The sequence below is a fragment of the Rattus rattus genome, chromosome X (genome assembly GCF_011064425.1).
Source record: "Rattus rattus isolate New Zealand chromosome X, Rrattus_CSIRO_v1, whole genome shotgun sequence".
Classification (NCBI taxonomy): Eukaryota; Metazoa; Chordata; class Mammalia; order Rodentia; family Muridae; genus Rattus; species Rattus rattus.
In genome coordinates this window covers 38,061,548-38,081,897 of record NC_046172.1, presented here as the reverse complement: position 1 = coordinate 38,081,897, position 20,350 = coordinate 38,061,548, and the positions used below count along the sequence as shown (strand labels likewise).

Below are 20,350 nucleotides of genomic sequence, written 5' to 3'. Positions count from 1 at the left end.
AATGCAGAATTTTAAAATACAACATATTATTAGATTTTTCTGAATCTTTAAGACAAAAAATTAAAATATAATATATAAAAAGTTACTCCCTCAAAGTAATAGTGAAGCATAATTTACTGGCAGAATGCTTCCTTAGCATATGCAAAGTCCTGAGTGTTCTCTCCAGTCACGACACACGACACACACACACACACACACACACACACACACACACACACACACTCCAAATCTCCAGATGGTTGATATTATCCATATAGCAAAAGTGATTCCTAGATTAAGAAACATATTTAACACACTGACTGATTATTGAAAGGCCCTAAGAGCTACTCTTTTCTCTGCTACATATTTTGATATTTAAAGAATTCAAATGTCAAGTAATAAGGAGAACAAGTTGTTAAAAATTAAATATCCCAGACATGCTTTTACTTGAAGCCATATTCAATGAGCTTAATATGTAGTTGTCTTGGCCTAAATGAGAATGGGGGCACACTTCACTTTGATAAAATTATACAGGCCCAGGGATTTGTCACTTCTGTCCAAGAAAAGTTCTTCATAGAACTAATAAATAATGGAATACTATTTTCATATGTGGCAAAAATACATATCTACAGCATTAAAGTGAATTAATCAAGCATTATATGTAACTGTAATATATTATATCTAAGTACTATTCAGTTAGGTGCATTTTACACTGGAATTAATGATGTCTTTATAAAACATTTTTATTATATTAGGCGTTAATACATTCTTACAATTATTTGAAAAGCATTTCTGTAACTGGAATAAAAAGCTTTGAAACAAAGCTAAAACATAACAAGAGAAAGGTGAATCAGCTTTATAAACATGTGATAAACCATAATTAACACACATTGTTTTTTCCATTCTTTCTGCAGAGTTAATTTTAAACTTTCAGAAACTTTACCTGAAATGATCCATTTTACAGTTTAGCTTTCTCAGTTAGGTCCTTGTCTAATTCACTAATTATCTCACAAGATTTTTTTTAATTTCATAGTTTATTTCATTCTTACTAAATAATGGGGTAGGGAACAGAAAAACAAATTTTACTAGAGAGGTAACATTGCAGGCTGTGAAGGCAGTTTGGATCTGGAAATAAATTACAACTAAGTCATTTCTGGCATTTGTGAACTTGTAGTAATTACTTAAGCATGCTAGTCTTCCGATTCTTCATCTGTAATTACTACAATTATATATACTATATATAAATATATATATTAAATGCCTTAGGATTTTAGCACAGCACTTGACACATAGTAATTACTCAATAAATAATATCTATTATTATTCTTAAATCTGTACTATTAAATTACTCATTTGTGTATGATAAAAATACATATAGGTTGAGTATGTGAGGAAAAGTACATTATTAAACTTATTAGACACAATCGCATGAGATAAATACTATGCATATACTGAGAGTTAAAATAACGATAATGAAGCATGTTACCTAAACACTTGAAATATATATCTATATCATCCATGCCAGTTTGAGAAAGAATAATACATGATTTATAAACAAAGCTAGTAGGAGTTAGCTTCTTTCAAGCTTGTAACTGAAGAAAGACTCTAATGTGCTCTGATAGTGACTTTCAATTCCTAAAATTCGAGAGTCACTTATATATAAACTACAAGTACCTTCATAAATGAAACACAAAAGATCATTATGTCTAGAAAATATAGGTGGAATTCAGTGAAAGTACACTAGTTTGTATGGCATTGGCTAGGATACACAAGCAAAATACACTCTTGATGACCAAAACTCATATTTGTTAGAGCATCCTGGCTTAAGACCTACCATGGGAATAAAGAAACTTAGTTGTAGGTTACATCTTTCATTTTTATTGTAAGAATCATTTTATAGTAACATAAAGCCTGGTTTCCTCTTATATAAATCATATTGTCTTTCCTATACTAAATTATTAACTAGAGTATTAGATTAACAGTGCAATATAGTAGGAATACAATTTTCTCTACTATATTTTATGTTGTTTGTTAATGGAACAAGTTACTCTCAGGTGGCTCCCATGATAGTATTAAATATTTTTCGAGCCTCTGTCAATCTAGTGTTGTTTATATAATGTTCTTGGATATAGGAGTTAGTGTTTTATTCTTAGTGGGCAAGAGGCTTTATGAAGTAACTAAAAATTATTACATGAATTCAATTTTTACATGTATAAAGAGGCCAAGACAACTGTATATCTAGACAATCCAGATACTGTAGATGAAAATCATAATGAAGAGAAATAATTACATGTGCAATACACTTCAGTGTCAAAGTATTTCCTCCAGAGACTTGTAGCAAAAATTCTCCCCTGTCTGGAGAACTAAAACCTGGCAGCCAGTTAACTTCACATTCCAATGAGCAATAGGGATCAACAATGCCTACAGAGAACAAAATAAAATAAGACACTTAGTATAGTTTCATATTGATTGTTTTGATACATCCAGGATAAGAACTGGTGTAAAAATAGAATGGCATTATTAAAAATTAAAACTAAACTTAAATAAAGAGAAATTATAAGTGAGACATTATTAAATAAGCATGGTCTAAAAGGATTTCATAAAACCAAAATATAAATTCTTTTCCTAGTAGATAAAAGAAATGTATACCAAAATATAACAAAGTCTGAAAAACAACAGAAAATTTATGATAGCAATAAACATTAGAACTTAAGAAATGCAGACAATAGAAAAGTATTTGTGAATCCTGACAAAATTACCTCCTCTACCTTCCCAATATTCTGCTTTCAGACAGAAAAATTAATATTATGATTTAATCTAGAGATTAACTTCTGATGGAGCTAAAAGTAATAAACATATCTCTCTATCTCATATGTACTGAGAGACCATGGGATATCAGAAAAATTAGGTGTAAAATGGTAGATGTCTTTAAATTCACAATTGTAAAAGGAAACAATGCATAAAGGAAAAGAGATGAGGGAACTCTGAAGTAATCCAAGAAAATAGAGGAAATTTATTGCATACATTTGAGCTTTGACATGAAGGATGAATGAGCAGGAATATTGCAAGATGGCAAAATATGGGAGTGATATAAAAGTGACCAAAGAAAATGATTAATTTAATTTCATAAAAATACCAGCAAATGATACCTGATGTGAAGTTATTCCTCGAGAAGAAAGCTTCTGAAATTTGGCAACACAAGACACTAAATAGAAGACATGAGTGCCCTTTACAAACAAATTTTGCTTAGGGTTAGTTTGACTTGCATGTAGTGCAAGGTTTTCTATCTTTAAAAATTTAAGCAGTAAATGCTGATCTCTGATTTTGCAATGGCCATACAGGGAGACCAACACTCAATAGCAGGATGGACATAGTCTAAGATGATCCGAAAGTACCAAGTGACATACTTTCAATATTGTTGGATGTCAACACTGTACAACAAACAGCAATTGATGAATGAAAGAGAGCATGCTATAGAAGTTTGTTTTCTACAGGTTTGTCAAGATCATACTAGCTGAAAGCAACAAAAAATCCTGATATAGAGGATTAAAGAGACAGAAGTTTGTTCTGGAAGAAGTCAGGCCATAGTAATTAAGCAAGAAATGGATGGGAATGGCTATGATAAAAAGTAAAAAAGAAGATTCAGTGATACAAAACAGTGACAGGTGACAAATAAAAGCAGTGCATATTGGTGACTCTGTATGAAGAGAATTTCTCCCTCTAATCAGCACAATTAAGTTTCTAAGAATATTGTACATATTAGGTAATAAAGAAAGAAGTCTTATGCATGGCTTAAATGAGTCTGGACTTGGTAGAACAGGTACTGCATATAATCAAGTGTTAAGAAGCCTCATGAAGACCAAGCTGCACATAAGCTCTATATGTCTGTGGGTGGGGATTTGGGGTGGGGATATAGAGGAGGATAGAGTTCAGGAAATGCTCTCTGTTTGGTGGCTCAGTCTCTGGGAACCCCCAAGGGTCCAGGTTAGTTTGCTCTTTTACCTTCCTTTGGAGTCCCTATCTCCTCTGGGTTCCTCAATCTTGCCAATTCTTATTACAAGATTCCCTATGCTCCATCTAATGTTTGGCTATGTGTCTCAGTATCTGTTTTCATTTCCTGCTGTGTGGAGCTTCTCAGAGGAGAGCCATGCTAGACTCCTTTTCTGCAAGTATAACAGAATATCATTAATAGTGTCAGGAATTGGTTCTTGATCATGGTATAGGTCTGAGTTTGGACCAGACATTGACTGGCCATTCCCTCTCTCTCTCTGCTCAATCATTGTCCCTGCATATCTTGAAAGTAGGACGTATTTGCTTCAGAGATTTTGTGGATGGGTTTCTGTCTTTATCCTTCCACTATGAGTTCTGCCTGGAGACAGGGGGCGGCCACTTCAGGTTCCATACCCCTCACTGCTAGGGTCTCATCAAAAAGTACCCGGCCCAGTTCAGGACTTCAAGCTCATCGAGATGTGCCCTCCTCCCCAACCATTTTCCATTATCTCCCAGTACTCTTCCTACACCTGATCCCTGTAACAGACTATCAATCTCTCTCTCCCCAATGGGTTCCTTCCCCCATCTAACTCTAAATTCTTTATTTCCACTTCTGAAAAAAATTTCAAACTTCTGCCATTGGGCTCTCTTCATTATTTGGCTTCTTTGGATTTGTGAATTGTAATGTAGATATCCTGGTTAATATCCACTTATAAGTGAGTACATACTATAAATGCCTTTTGTGTCTGGGTTACCTCTCTTTATCTTTAATACCAGAGTAGTATTCCATTGTGTAAATGAACCACATTTTCTTTAATCATTCTTCACTTCATGGACATTTACTTTGTCCCTTAATCTCTTGCCTGCCTATGGATCCAGTTCCCCTGACTGGACTGCCTTTTGAGCTTCAGTGAAAGAGAATGAACTTAGTTCTGCAGTGACTAGATATACTGGGGTGGGGTGATACACATGGGGGACTCTCCTTCTCAAGGGAGAAGGGAAGGATGACTGAGAGAAAATGGGGAATAATATTAGGCTGTAAGGAGAATAACTAAATTAATGAAAAAACTTCCTTTGCATGCCTAAAAATTAAGATGTAATTATATTAAATAACCCCAGGCTACAAAGATGCAACAGCAACTGTATGAGAGTTTTAACCTTATTAAAGAGAAACATTTTGTACTTTTAAAATTTATGAATACTAAGGAATTAAGTTTAATGTTAATGATTTCAATTTTCTACTATGAATAGTTGTAAAACTATATTTAAATTATATTTTGAAAATGACAATCATAAGAAAATTAATACTTTTATTATATGATTTGAGGTATAAAAATTTGCATTCTAAATAACAATAGCTCATAAACTATAACTAAAGAGACTGAGGAGAAAGTGTGGAGGGAATGAAAAGGAGGAAGAAGACAGGAAGCAAGGAATAGAAAATAGAAATAAACACCAAGTTATATGATATTTTAATATCATATATTCTCAGGATACTTTCAAATGAAAAATAGTATGAGTAAGAATAAGAGTACAAGAGTAAGAGTAGGTGGACATTAACCAATAAGTACAGAATACCCAAGACACTCTAGGATGTTAAACAAGAAGGAAGGCAGTAGTAATCATGCTTAAATCCTACTTAGAAGGGAGAACAAAATAATCTTGGGAGACAGAGGAAGAAAAGACCTGGATGGAAGTGGGTAGAGAGGAGGAAAGGGGGGTCAGAATCAGGTATGGAGGGAGACAAAAGTAAGCACAAAGAAGCAGGAAAATGAATAGAAATATGCAGCTGCCAGGGGTCAGGGTGGGAGAACCTCTAGAAAGTCACAGAGATCTGGGATGGGAGAGTTTCCCAGGTTTCAATAGGAATGACATTAGCTGAAAGGCCCAACAGCAGGGAGATGGAACCTGAAGAGACTACCTTCCAGTAGCCTGACAGGATCCCCAGTGGAGGGATAGTGTTACCAACACACCTTCAAAAATTTTTACCTAATATTGGTCCTATCTAAAAAAATGCAAGGACAAAAATGGAACATAGACTAACAAACTGATCAGTGACCAAACCAAATTGGGATCTGTCCTATGGGCAGCCACCAAACCCTGACACTATTACTAATGCTAGGTTGTGCTTGCAGACAGTAGCCTAGCATGGCTGTCCTCTGACAGCAGCTAACTGAGACAGATTCAGATACTTAGAGCCAACCATTGGAATGAGGTTGGGGGAAATCCTATAGAAGAGTTAGGGGAAGGATTGAAGGAGCTGAAGGGGAGGGTGACCCCATAGGAATTCAAACAATGTCAACTAACCAGGAACCCTGGGAGCTCCCAGAGACTAAACCACCAAGCAAAGAGCATAGAAAGGCTGGTTCTAGGCTCCTGGCACATAAGTAGCAGATAGATCAGTGGAACAGAATTGAAGACCCAGAAATGAACCCACACACCTATGATCACTTGATCTTTGACAAGGGAGCCAAAACCGTCCAATGGAAGAAAGATAGCATGTTCAACTAATGGTGCTGGTTCAACTGGAGCTTAGCATATAGAAGAATGCAAATTGAACCATTCTTACACCCTGTATAAAGCTTAAGTCCAAGTGGATCAAGGACTTCCATATCAAACTAGATACAGTCAAACTAATAGGAAAAAAAGTGGGGAAGAGTCTCGAACACATAGGCACTGGGGAAAATTTCCTGAACAAAACACCAATGACTTATGCTCTAAGATCAAGAATTGACAAATAGGACCTCATAAAACTGCAAAGCTTCAATAAGACAAAAGACACTGTCATTAGACAAAACGGCAACCAACACAGATTGGGAAAATATCTTTACCAATCCTACTTCTGATAGAGGGCTAATATCCAAAATATACAAAGAACTCATGAGATTAGACTCTAGAAAGCCAAATAGCTCTATTAAAATTGGGGTACAGAGCTAAACAAAACATTCTCAGCTGAGGAATATAGAATGGCCAAAAAGCACCTAAAGGAATATTCAAAATCCGTAGTCATCAGGCAATTGCAAATCAAAACAACCCTGAGATTCCACCTCATACCAGTCAGAGTGGCTAAGTTAAAAAACTCAGGTGACAGTAGATGCTGGCAAGGATGTGGAGTAAGAAAAACACTCCTCCATTGTTGGTGGGATTGTAGAATGATACAACCACTGTGAAAATCAGTCCACTACCTGAGGACCCAACTAAACTGCTTTTAGGCATACAGCATACAACAAATACACATACTGTATTATGTTCATTATGGCCTTATTCATAATAGCCAGAAGCTGTAAAGAACCCAGATGCCCTTCAACGGGGGAATAGATTCAAAAAATGTAGTACATCTACACAATAGAGTACTAATCAGCTACCAAAAACAATGACTTCATGGAATTCATAAGCAAGTGGAATGAACTAGAAAATATCATCCTGAGTGAGGTAACCCAATCACAGAAAAATACACTTGGTATGCACTCATTGATAAGTGGATATTAGCTCAAAAGCTCGAATTACCCTAGATGCAATCCACAGACCACAGGAAACTGAAGAAGAAAGATGACCAAAATGTGGATACTCCCACTTTTTAAAGGGGAGAACAAAAATATTCATAGGTGGGGATATGGAGGCAAAGTTTAGAGCAGAGGCTGAAGGAACGGCCATTCAGAGCGTGCCCCACATGTCGCCCATATATACACAGCCACCAAAACTAGGTTAAGATTGATGAAGCTAAAAAGTGCATGCTGACAGGGACTGGATATGGATCTCTCCTGAGAGACACAACCAGAGCATGTCAAATACAGAGGTGAATGCTAGCACCAAACCACTGAACTGAGAATGGGATCCCCTTTGTGGGAATTAGAGGAAGGACTAAAAGAGTTGAAGGAGCATGCAACCCCATAAGAACAACTATTTCAACCAACCAGAGCTTCCAGGGACTAAACCACTACCAACAGACTATACATGGACTGACCCAGGGCTCCAACTGCATATGTAGCAAAAGGATAGCTTTTTGTTGGGACACCAGTGGAAGGGAATGTCCTTTTTTCCTGCTAAGGTTGGACCCCCAGTACAGGGAGTGTTGGGGGTGGGGGTAGTAAAGGGGAGATGGAGGGGGGGAACACCTGTATGGGGGGGTGGGAGGGATGGGACTTCGGACAGGAAAAGAAGTGAAAGGGAATAACATTTTAAAATGTAAATGAAATATATCTAATAAAAAATAAACTTTCAAATAAAAAAAAAAGTAGCAGAAGGCTATCTTGTCTGTTCTCTGTGTTAGAGTATGTGCCTAATCCTGTACAGACTTGATATGCCTGGGTTAGTGAGATGGCTCATAGGGAGCACTCTCTCAGAGATAGAGGGGAAGTGGATGTGGAGAGGGATTCTGTAAGGGGGGATCTGGGAGGGGGCCACATTTGTGATGAGAAATAAATAAAATAATTAATAAAATAAAATAAAGTTTTTTTCACTATCATGTGCCTATCCATTTATTTTTTTTACCACGCTTTGTGAATCATTGTAGTTTTCTATACATTAAATGTTAAATATATGTATAAAAATATATGTATATATGTTATTTTATATGTATAAGTGGGTGCCTAAGTATATATATGTGTACCATATGTATGAGATAGTCTTCAGAGATCAGAAGAGGGGATCAGATCCTCTTGAACCAGAATTATGGACAGTTGATAAATCGTATGGGTACTAGGGACCAAACCTTGGTACTCTGTAAGAGCAGCAAGAACTCTTAACTACTGAGCTCTAATACTGGCCTCAGGTACAGATGCTCATTTATAAGTGAGGAAAGTAGTATGCATAAATAAATTTGTTCATGATAAAAAAAAACTGATGAGATGAGAAGCTAAGATGAGCTTTACTCATTATTTTACTAGGCACTTTTGTCATACTGTGCTTTAGCTGGCTATAAAGTACCACAGTAAGTCAATGAGGTATAAAGATTCTGATCTCTCCATCTCACTGTAAAAATATAACAAGTACATAAAATGAAAAGACAGTATTGATCAACTGGTAACTCGCAATTTTAGTTCTTTAAATTATATCTTATATCCGTAAAAGATCCTCACAGCACAATAACATGTTTGCCAATTAGAATGTGTTACTAGTAAAGCATACTTTAGGAGTTACTGAGTTTGCAAAATAACAAATGCATTACATGAAATTATGAGATTACACAAGCAAGGTTAAATGGATAGTTAACTAACTCAGGGGCTCAACAGAAACAGTAATTCAGATTTGTTTATACTAGTGTTCCTATTAAATGACAGTCTTAAGTTTTTAATTATATTATATATTTTTGTAATTGTATACATCACTGGCTATAATGAAATTAATTTAAAATGTAAGATAATGTACATCACTAAATCATCTTATACTCAAATTATAAAAGTAATGAATTTTTTCAGGAGTATTTGCAATGGTTACTATTATATATTGTTTAGATTGAAGGACTTAGTTGTGTGATTAAAGACCAAGCAAGATAAAAGCTTTGACAATATTCAGATGTGATATGAGTAAATTAGTAAATTTAAAATACTGCACTAAAAATTGCTGCATAAATTAAGTCTTATTTTTTTTTTGTTGTTCTTTTTTTTTTTTTTCGGAGCTGGGGACCGAACCTAGGGCCTTGCGCTTCCTAGGCAAGTGCTCTACCACTGAGCTAAATCCCCAACCCCTTAAATTAAGTCTTATAATGTGATAATTTGATACATGTTTATATTGTATGGATCTTTTAAAAAACAAATGCATATTTGTCTTCTATTTAATAATATTGAGTTTTTATCAATAATTTGGAAGCCTTAAATGATTTAGAAACATAAAAGTGAATCTTGCCATTGATCTGTACATGATACTATCACATTTTCTCTGGGTATGTAGCCTTTCTTCTTGTCTTGTGAACATCTGTATTGTTAAACTAAATATTTAACAAAGAGGTTATATCTCCATCTCTATCTCTTATTGTTTCTGTTAGAACCTCAAAACAGAATATATTTAAGTCATACATAAACATATTTATCTTAATGCCCCTAATGACAGCATCTATTTATTTCTATGTTCTTACCATATGTAGATAGTACGTGCTCAATAAATATTTCCTGAATATATAAATTAATAAATTCACTTCTAAATAAAACAAATCAAACTATTACCTTTGGCTGGACGAATAGTAAATGCAATTCCTCTCAGTGTAGTTACTGGTTTCCATTCAAATTCAGCAGGACAATTCAGATGATTATATAGCCTAACTGTACCACGAAAACATGTTTTCAACAAGAAGGATTGTGGTCTCAAAACAATCTCATTAGAAGACAGCTCAAGTTTTACAGGAAGGATGACAGCCATAACTAGGATGTGTCCACCAGTTATGTTATTAATTTTAAAGGTGAATGATCTGTAACAGAGTAAAAGCTCCCAAATTTAACTAATAGCATACTATCCACTTATGATTACAGACATCATATGTGTGTGTGTGCTACATATTACCATACAATATTAATTCTGAAAATAATAATGGGGATAAATTAAGTTATATTGTCATTGAAACATAAGAGCATCAATGTGAGGCATATTATATGCTTTCTATACTTTGGGAGAAAATATAATCTATATTACAGTTATTGAAGTAAATTAATACATATTATAAATAATTCTATTAAAGAGAAACTGAGAAATAAACCTTACTTCCAAAACTTTCCATGGGTGGAAGATTCAAATACCATCGAAATATATGTACTAGATGTAGGTGGGACCACGTATGAAAATTGGTTGGTTTTCTGAAGTTCTTCCAAATCAATATCTAACTGGATCAATATATACATGGGCAACATATTAACAATATGAAGTAGCTGAGTATTTGTAGATTTCACACAAACATTACCAAAATTAAGGACAGATGGTCCTGAAATAAAGTAAAATTAACACAAAACTATTTAGTATAATATCAAAAAACAATTTAGTATAATATCAGACAGGAATACCTATACTTTTACTTAGCTGATGATAGTTACTTCATGTTCATTATGAATATATTTTGGTATGGAAATTTTTATGGTAAAATAAGCACAAGGAAATTCAAATCATCACTTTGACCTGACACATTTCACCAATATTTACTTCGATAAATACACTTATTTGATGCACCAACACACAGTTCATTAAAAAATAGTAATTACCAGCATTCAAGCTGCAGGAACACTGCAGTCCGGACTCTGCCCAGATCTGAAGGGACCCAGTTAAACAGCTTCCTGAACCCAAATCCCTTAGGAAGGAGAGCTAGACCTTCAGAGGGGCAGACACTCCTGGGAAGCCAGAGGAGACTACTTGGTCCACATTTCTGACTCAGAGGAAAACGCCTAGCGCCATATAGGCCACCTCTGCACAGGGTACCAAGGGAAGGTGAGGCAGACCCTTCTGGTTGCTGCCCTCACAGAGAACTGAAACCCAGCTCTGAGGAACGACTTCATGCCCAAGACCAGATGTAAGACCAACTTTCTGCTCCAAGTGACCTTCCTGGTGGACTCAGTACACATGCCCACAGGAACACCTGAAGACCAGTAGACAGGAATGACTACACACCTGAAAACAGAACACTCTCTTCCCATAACTAGCTGAAAGAAAACAGGAAAACAGGTCTACAACACTCCCAACACACAGGCCTATAGAACGGTCTAACCACTGTCAGAAGTAGCAGAAGAAGGTAACAACAGAGAGAACTTGATAGCAAGAGGCAAGTGCAGGAACCCAAGCAACAGAAACCAAGACTACATGGCATCACTGGAGCCCAATTCTTCCACCAAAGCAAACACTGAATACCCAAACACACAAGAAAAGCAAGATATAGATTTAAAATCACATTTGATCACGATGATGGAGGACTTTAAGAAAGACAAAGAACTCCCTTAGAAAAATGCGGGAAAACACAAATAAACAAGCAGAAGCTTATAGAGAGGAATCACAAAAATCCTTCAAAGAAGTACAGGAAAACACAATCAAACAAGTGAAGGAATTAAAAATGGAAATAGAAGCAATAAAGAAAGTACAAAGGGAGACAACCCTGGATTTAGAAAACCAAAGGAAGAGACAAGGAGCCGTAGATACAAGCATCACCAACAGAATACAGGAGATAGAAGAGAGAATCGCAGAAGAAAATTCCATAGAAATCATTGACACAACTGTCAAAGATAATGTAAAACGGAAAAAACTACTGGCCTAAAACATATAGGAAATCCAGGACTCGATGAGAAGATCAAACTTAAGGAAAATAGGTATAGAAGAGAGTGGAGACTCCCAGCTCAAAGGACCAGTAAATATCTTCAACAAAATCATAGAAGAAAACTTCCCTAACCTAAAGAAAGAGATGCCCATAAACATACAAGAAGCCTACAGAATTCCAAATAGATTGGACCAGAAAAGAAACTCCTCCTGTCACATAATAGTCAAAGCACCAAATGCACAAAACAAAGGAAAAATATTAAAAGAAGTAAGGGAAAAAGGTCAAGTAACATATAAAGGCAGACCTATCAGAATTACACCAGACTTCTCACCAGAGACTATAAAAGCCAGATATCCTGGACAGATGTCATACAGACCCTAAGAGAACACAAATGCCAGCCCAAGTTACTGTATCCAACAAAACTCTCAATTAACATAGATGGAGAAACCAAGATATTCCACGACAGAACTAAATTGACACAGTATCTTTCTACAAATTCAGGCCTACAAAGGATAATAAATGGTAAAGTCAACACAAGGAGGCAAGCTATACCCTAGAAAAAGCAAGAAACTAATCGTTTTGAAACAAAACAAGAAGACAAGCACACAAATATAATTTCATATCCAAACATGAATAAAACAAGAAGCAACAATCACTATTCCTTAATCAACATCAATGGACTGAATTCCCCAGTCAAAAAACACATATTAACAAACTGGATATGCAATGAGGAACCAACATTTTGTTGCATAAAGGAAACATACCTCAAAGACAAAGACAAACAATACCTCAGAGTAAAAGGCTGGAAAACAACTTTCCAAACAAATGGTCTGAAGAAGAAAGCTGGAGTAGCCATTATAATATTGAATGAAATCAATGTTCAACAAAAAGTTACCAAAAAAGATAAGGAAGGACACTTCATATTCATCAAAGGAAAAATTCACCAACATGAACTCTCAATCCTAAATATCTATGCTCCAAATACAAGGGCACATATATACTTAAAAGAAAATTTACCAAAGCTCAAGGCACACAGTGCACCACATACAATAATAATAGGAGATTTCAACACCCCACTCTCATCAATGGACAGATCATGGAAACAGAAATTAAACAGAGACATAGAACGAATAAGAGAAGTCATGAACCAAATGGATTTAACAGATATTTAAAGAACATTCTATCCTAAAACAAAAGGAATTACCTTCTTCTCACCACCTCATGGTACTTTCTGTAAAACTGTGTCATGTATTCACTCATAAAACAGGCCTCAACAGACACAGGAAGATAGAAATGATCCCATGCGTCCCATCAGACCACCACGGGCAAAAGCTGGTCTTCAATAACAATAAAAAAAGAATGCCCACACATACATGGAAGGTGAACAATGCTCTACTCAATGATAACCTGGTCAAGGAAGAAATAAAGAAAGAAATTAAAGACTTCTTAGAATTTAATGAAAATGAAGATACAACATACCCAAACTTCTGGGACACAATGAAAGCTGTGCTAAGAGGAAAACTCATAGCGCTGAGTGCCTGCAGAAAGAAACAGGAAAGAGCATATGTCAGCAGCTTGACAGCACACCTAAAATCTCTAGAACAAAAAGAAGCAAATACACCCAGGAGGAGTAGAAGGCAGGAAATAATCAAACTCAGAGCTGAAATCAACAAAGTAGAAACAAAAAGGATTATACAAAGAATCAACAGAACCAAAAGTTGGTTCTTTGAGAAAATCAACAAGATAGATAAACCCTTAGCCAGACTAACCAAAGGACACAGAGAGTGTGTCCAAATTAACAAAATCAGAAATGAAAAGGGAGAGATAACGACAGAATCAGTGGAAATTCAAAAAATCATCAGATCTTACTATAAAAGCCTATATTCAACAAAACTTGAAAATCTGCAGGAAATGGACAATTTCCTAGACAGATAACAGGTACCAAAGTTAAATCAGGAACAGGTAAACCATTTAAACAACCCGATAACCCCTAACAAAAAAGAAGCAGTTATTAAAATCTCCCAACAAAAAGAGCCCTGGTCCTGATGGGTTCAGTGCAGAATTCTATCAGACCTTCATAGAAGACCTCATACCAATACTATCCAAACTATTCCACAAAATTGAAATAGATGGAGTGCTAGCAAATTCCTTCTATGAAGCCACAATTACTCTTACAGCTAAACCACACAAAGACCCAACAAAGAAAGAGAAGTTGATACCATTTTCCCTTAAGAATATTGACTCAAAGATACTCAATAAAATTCTTACAAACTGAATCCAAGAGCATATCAAAACAATCATCCATCATGATCAAGTAGGCTTCATTCTAGGAATGCAGGGATGGTTTAATATACGGAAAACCATCAACGTGATCACTATATACACAAGCTGAAAGATAAAAACCACATGATCATTTCATTAGATGCTGAGAAAGCACTTGACACCCTTTCATGATAAAAGTCCTGAAAAGAACAGAAATTCAAGGCCCATACCTAAACATAGTAAAAGCCATATACAGCAAACCAGTAGCTAATGTTAAACTAAATGGAGAGAAACGTGAAGCAATCCCACTAAAATCAGAGACTAGATAAGGCTGCCCACTCTCTCCCTAATCATTCAATATAGTTCTCAAAATCCTAGCCAGAGAAATCAGACAACAAAAGGAGATCAAAGGGATACAGATGGGAAAGGAAGAAATCAAAATATCACTATTTGCAAATGACATGTTAATATATTTAAGTGATCCCAAAAGTTCCACCAGAGAACTACTAAAACTCATAAACACCTTCAGTGAAGTGGCTGGGTATAAAATTAACTCAAATAAATCAGTAGCCTTCCTCTACACAAAAGAGAAACAAGCCAAGAAAGAAATTAGGGAAATGACAACCTTCATAATAGTCCCAAATAATATAAAATACCTAGGTGTGACTTTAACCAAGCAAATGAAAGATCTGTAAGATAAGAACTTCAAGCCTCTAGAGAAAGAAATTGAACAAGATCTCATAAGATGGAAAGATCTCCCATGCTTATGGATTGGAAGGATTAATATAGTAAAAATGCCCATTTTACCAAAAGCAATGTATAGATTCAATGCAATCCTCATCAAAATTCTAACCCAATTCTTCATAGAGTTAGACAGAACAATTTTCAAATTCATGTGGAATAACAAAAATACCAGCGTAGCTAAAACTATCCTCAACACTAAAAGGACTTCCAGGGGAATGACTATCCCTGAACTTAAGCAGTATTACAGAGCAATAGTGATAAAAACTGCATGGTATTGGTACAGAGACAGACAGATAGACCAATGGAATAGAATTGAAGACCCAGAAATGAACCTACACACCTATGGTCACTTGATTTTTGACAAATGAGCCAAAACCATCCAATGGAAAAAAAGATAGCATTTTCAGCAAATTGTGCTGGTTCAACTGGAGACCAGCATGTACAAGAATGCAGATCGATCCATGCTTATCACCCTGTACAATGCTTAAGTCCAAGTGGATCAAGGACCTCCACATCAAACCAGATACACTCAAACTAATAGAAGAAAAAGTGGGGAAGAATCTCGAACACATTGGCACTGGAGAAAATTTCCTGGAACAAAACAACAATGTCTTATGCTCTAAGATCAAGAATTGACAAATGGGATCTCATAAAACTACAAAGCTTTTGTAAGGCAAAGTACACTGTTGTTAGGACAAATTGGCAACCAACAGATTTGGAAAAGATCTTTACCAGTCTTAAAACCGAAAGAAAGAGGGCTCATATTCAAAATATACAAAGAACCCATGAAGTTGGACTGCAGGGAGACAAATAACCCTATTAAAAAATAGGATTCACAGCTAAATGAAAAATTCACAGCTGAGGAATTCCGCATGGCTGAGAAAAACCTATAGAAAGGTTGGACATCTTTAGTCATAAGGGAAATGCAAATCAAAACAACCCCGAGATTTCACCTCACACCAATGAGAATGGCTATGACCAAAAACTCGGGTGACAGAAGAAGCTGGGGAGGATGCGGAGAAAGAGGAACACTCCTCCATTGTTGGTGGGATGGCAAACTGGTACAACCACTCTGGAAATCAGTCTGGAGGTTCCTCAGGAAATTAGACATTGAACTACCTGAAGACCCAGCTATACTTCTCTTGGGCATATACCCAAAAGATGCCCCAACATGTAGCAAAGACACATGCTCCACTTTGTTCATAGCAGCCTTATTTATAATAGCCAGAAGCTGAAAAGGACCCAGATCCCCTTCAAGAGAGGAATGAATACAGAAAATGTGGTACATCTACACAATGGAATACTACTCTGCTATCAAAAACAATGACTTTATGAAATTCATAGGCAAATAGATGGAACTGGAAAATATCCTGAGTGAGGTAACGCAATCACAGAAAAACACAGATGGTATGCACTCATTCATAAGTGGATATTAGCCCAAATGCTCGAATTACCCTAGATGCACAGAACACCTGAAATTCAAGGATGACCAAAATGTGGATGTTTCACTCCTTCTTTAAAAGGGGAACGAGAATACCCTTGTGAGGGTTAGGGAGGCAAAGTTTAGAACAGAGACTGAAGGAACACCCATTCACAGCCTGCTCCACATGTGGCCCATACATATATAGCCACCAAACGAGATAAAATGGATGAAGAAAAGAAGTGCAGGCCGGCAGGAGCTGGATGTAGATCTCTCCTGAGAGACACAGCCAGAATACAGCAAATACAGAAGCGAATGCCAGCAGCAAACCACTGCACTGAGAATGGGACCCCTATTGAAGGATTCAGAGAAAGGACTGAAAGAGCTTGAAGGGGCTTGAGACCCCATATGAGCAACAATGCCAATCAACCAGAGCTTCCAGGGACTAAGCCACTACCCAAAGATTATACATACATGGTCTGACCCTGGACTCTGACCTCATAGGTAGCAATGAATAGCCTAGTAAGGGCACCAGTGGAAGGGGAAGCCCTTGGTCCTGCCAATTCTGAACCCCCAGTGAACTTGATTGTTGTGGGAAGGGTGGTAATGGGGGGAGGATCGTGAGGGCAACAGCCATATGGAAGTGGAGGGGGAGGGGTTAGGGAAATGTTGACCTGGAAACCTGGAAAGCGAGTAGCAATTAAAATGTAAATAAGAAATACCCTATTTAATAAAGATGGAGGAAAAAAAGAAAAAAATAGTAATTTCCAACACAGGATTAATTTCCTAAGCATTCCCATTCAAAGGCCAAAGGCTTTTACTGTAATAATCTTCATAATTATATATGATCCCATATTTATTTTGAGACAAGAGTGAACTATGTAACCAAGGCCAATTTTGAATTCACAATGTTCATGTTTGTGGATATATTCGGAATATGCATCATCACCTCACATTGTTTTCAAACTGCTAATTGTAATAGTTTGTCATAAGTAATATATTAACTATATTTAAATATACAATTTCTTTAGTACTGACATACATGCACAAATGTTAATACTGACCCTCCAAAACATTTTTCTTGTAAGTCATTACCTTTTATTCCCTCTCACTAGTCCCATAATATTTCTTAGAATGTTCACATTCATTACTATACATCAGTTTTTCTTTCTAGAGTTTCTTTAAATTATATTTATTTATTTATTTATTTATTTATTTATTTATTCATTCATTCATTCACTTATGTGTGTGTTTGTATGCCTCTGTCTCTGTCTCTGTCTGTCTCTCCCTCCCTCCTTCCCTCCCTCCCTCCCTCCCTCTGGGCATGTATAAGGGTGTGCCACAGCACATGTGTGGAAGTCAGAAGACAAAACAAATGTTATTTTTCGTAACAATAAGAATTCTGAGAATCAACTTCGGGTCTTTAAGCTTAAGAGGAAGCATATTTACTCAGTAAGCCATCTCACTTATGCCCACTTTCCATAGTTTTACATGAATACAATTATCTCATACATAATAAATTTTATGGATTCTTTCTCATAGTGAATTTTTGAGATATTCATCCATTTTCTAAATAAATTTTTCATACTTCTATGTTACTATGTAGTGTTATGTGATGCTTATTTTCAACTGTCAACATGACTCGGTCTACAGTAACCTAAAAAAGAGTCTGAATGGATCACAGTTTGTGTAGACAAGATCAGTTTGTGGGCATGTCTGAGGGAATTTACCTTGATCACCTTAGATGGTATAAGACAACATGGCCCACTATGGGTGGAACCATACCTGAATTTAAGTTGTGGAATGGATAAGAGTACGAAAGTAAGTGAGCACTAAAGAATGTATTCAGTCATTTCTTTCTGCTCTTCACTGTAGAAAAGATATGGCTAGCTGTCTTGAGCTCCTGCTCAGTACAATAGTGAACTGAATCCTATAATTTTGATTTAAATAAATATTTCTCCCTTAGGTTTCTTTTTATAAGGCAACTCTTTTAAAGGACAACACTTAATTGGCACTAGCTTATAGTTTCAGAGTTTCAGTCCATTATTATCACCATGGCAGGAAGAATGGCAGAATCCAGGCAGACATAGTACTGGAGAAGGAGCTGAGACTTCTGTATCTTGTTTTGAAGCAGTCAGAAGATCATCTTCCAGGGCAGCTGGGAGGAGGTCTCAAAGTCTACCCCACAGTGATATACTTCCTCTAACAAGCCCACACCTATTCCAAAAGGCCACACTACAATTATGTATTTTCTTTAATGAACTGTCTATTAAATTTTTAGCCTATTTGTTAAACTTTATTTGTGTTTTCTTAAGTTTTATTAAATATATATGTATATATACATATATATTAGTTAAAAATAAACTTTCAGATGCACAATTTACTTTAGTCACAGGTGTTTTTATTCCCCTATTATTATCTTTACTGAAAAAGCAAAAATACTTAGCTTTGATTAATATCTGAATTATTAGATGTTTTGTCAATTATGCTTTTACTTTTAAAATGAAAACATTTTATTTTCCCAAAGTTAATGACATTTTCATATAGATAGATACATATCCCTCTACAAAAATAATATGAGTTTTGATCCATTTCTGCCAGTTTTTTAAAGATAAAACTAACAATATTTGTAGATGTTACACCATGCACCATGTTTTCAAATACATGTGCATTATGAAAGGATTGAATAAATCTAACTGTAATATCTATCACCTCACACAGTCAATTTTATGGTGCAAACATTTATACATTATCACGACTGATTTTTCAATTACATAAAATTTTGTCATTAACTGTAGTCATAACACAAAACAATAGCTCTCCAGAACTTATAATAAATGAAGCTTTGCATCCTTTGACAAACATTCCTATTTTGTTCTCTATCTCACACAAACCCTAGAAAAAACTAGATTATTCTTTGCTTTTATAGGCCCAAGTGCTTCTTTTAATTCCATAAAACACAAGATAATGTGGCATTTGTCTTGGTGTGCATGATTTATTTCAGAGCCTTTCATATTGAATTCCTTTAGAAAAAAATTTCAGAATTGCTTTTTTAGCATAATTATATTCTATTTTTATCAACATATCATATTTTTCTTATTTTTAACTGCATATTTTATCCTGTGGGACATATTTTATTTATGTCTACATTGTAAAATAATAAATAATGATAACTACCATATGTCTCACCTCATGAACTTGATAACTATCTATTAGATAGGCTCAAAACTTTACTCTCAGCAATGTTCATGTGTGCATTATCTTGTTAAATTGTAACTACCAAGTTGACAGCAGATCTTGAAGACAAGAATACCTGTAAACTGGGATTGGGGATTGAGGCAATCTTTCTTGATCTAAATCTTGGACTATTATCTGCTAGCCTGAGCACAGAGCTATCACCCATGTGTCTTTGGTTCTAGTAGAGGTTCACTTAGGAAGCGAAGGTCAAAGCTCTCACAATGACACATCTGTCCAAGAACAGTTGCACAATTACTGTTGTGTGGTAAAACTGAACCATGTTCTTCCTATTCTACCATTTTAATGAAATCTTCTTTTGAGAGGCAGGGAGAATACAATATAAATCGTGTAGATAGGGATATGAGTAGGATCTAGAAAGAGCTGGTGGGGGTTATGATCAAACATATCGTATAAAAATAATAAAATCAATACACACACACGCAAAAACAACCAACTAACCAACAAAAAGAACATAGCAGATTTATGCATAATCT

At 35.7% G+C, this 20,350-nt stretch overlaps 1 protein-coding gene across 1 annotated transcript in view; it reads right to left on the bottom strand.

Annotated features, from left to right (window-relative positions):
• Positions 1-20,350, bottom strand: part of LOC116887837 (cilia- and flagella-associated protein 47-like) — a 75,323-nt gene that overhangs the window by 15,151 nt on the left and 39,822 nt on the right. The window contains 3 exon segments of the mRNA XM_032889348.1: positions 2,270-2,400; positions 10,131-10,372; positions 10,663-10,879. Of these exon segments, the coding sequence (XP_032745239.1) occupies positions 2,270-2,400; positions 10,131-10,372; positions 10,663-10,879 (590 nt within the window).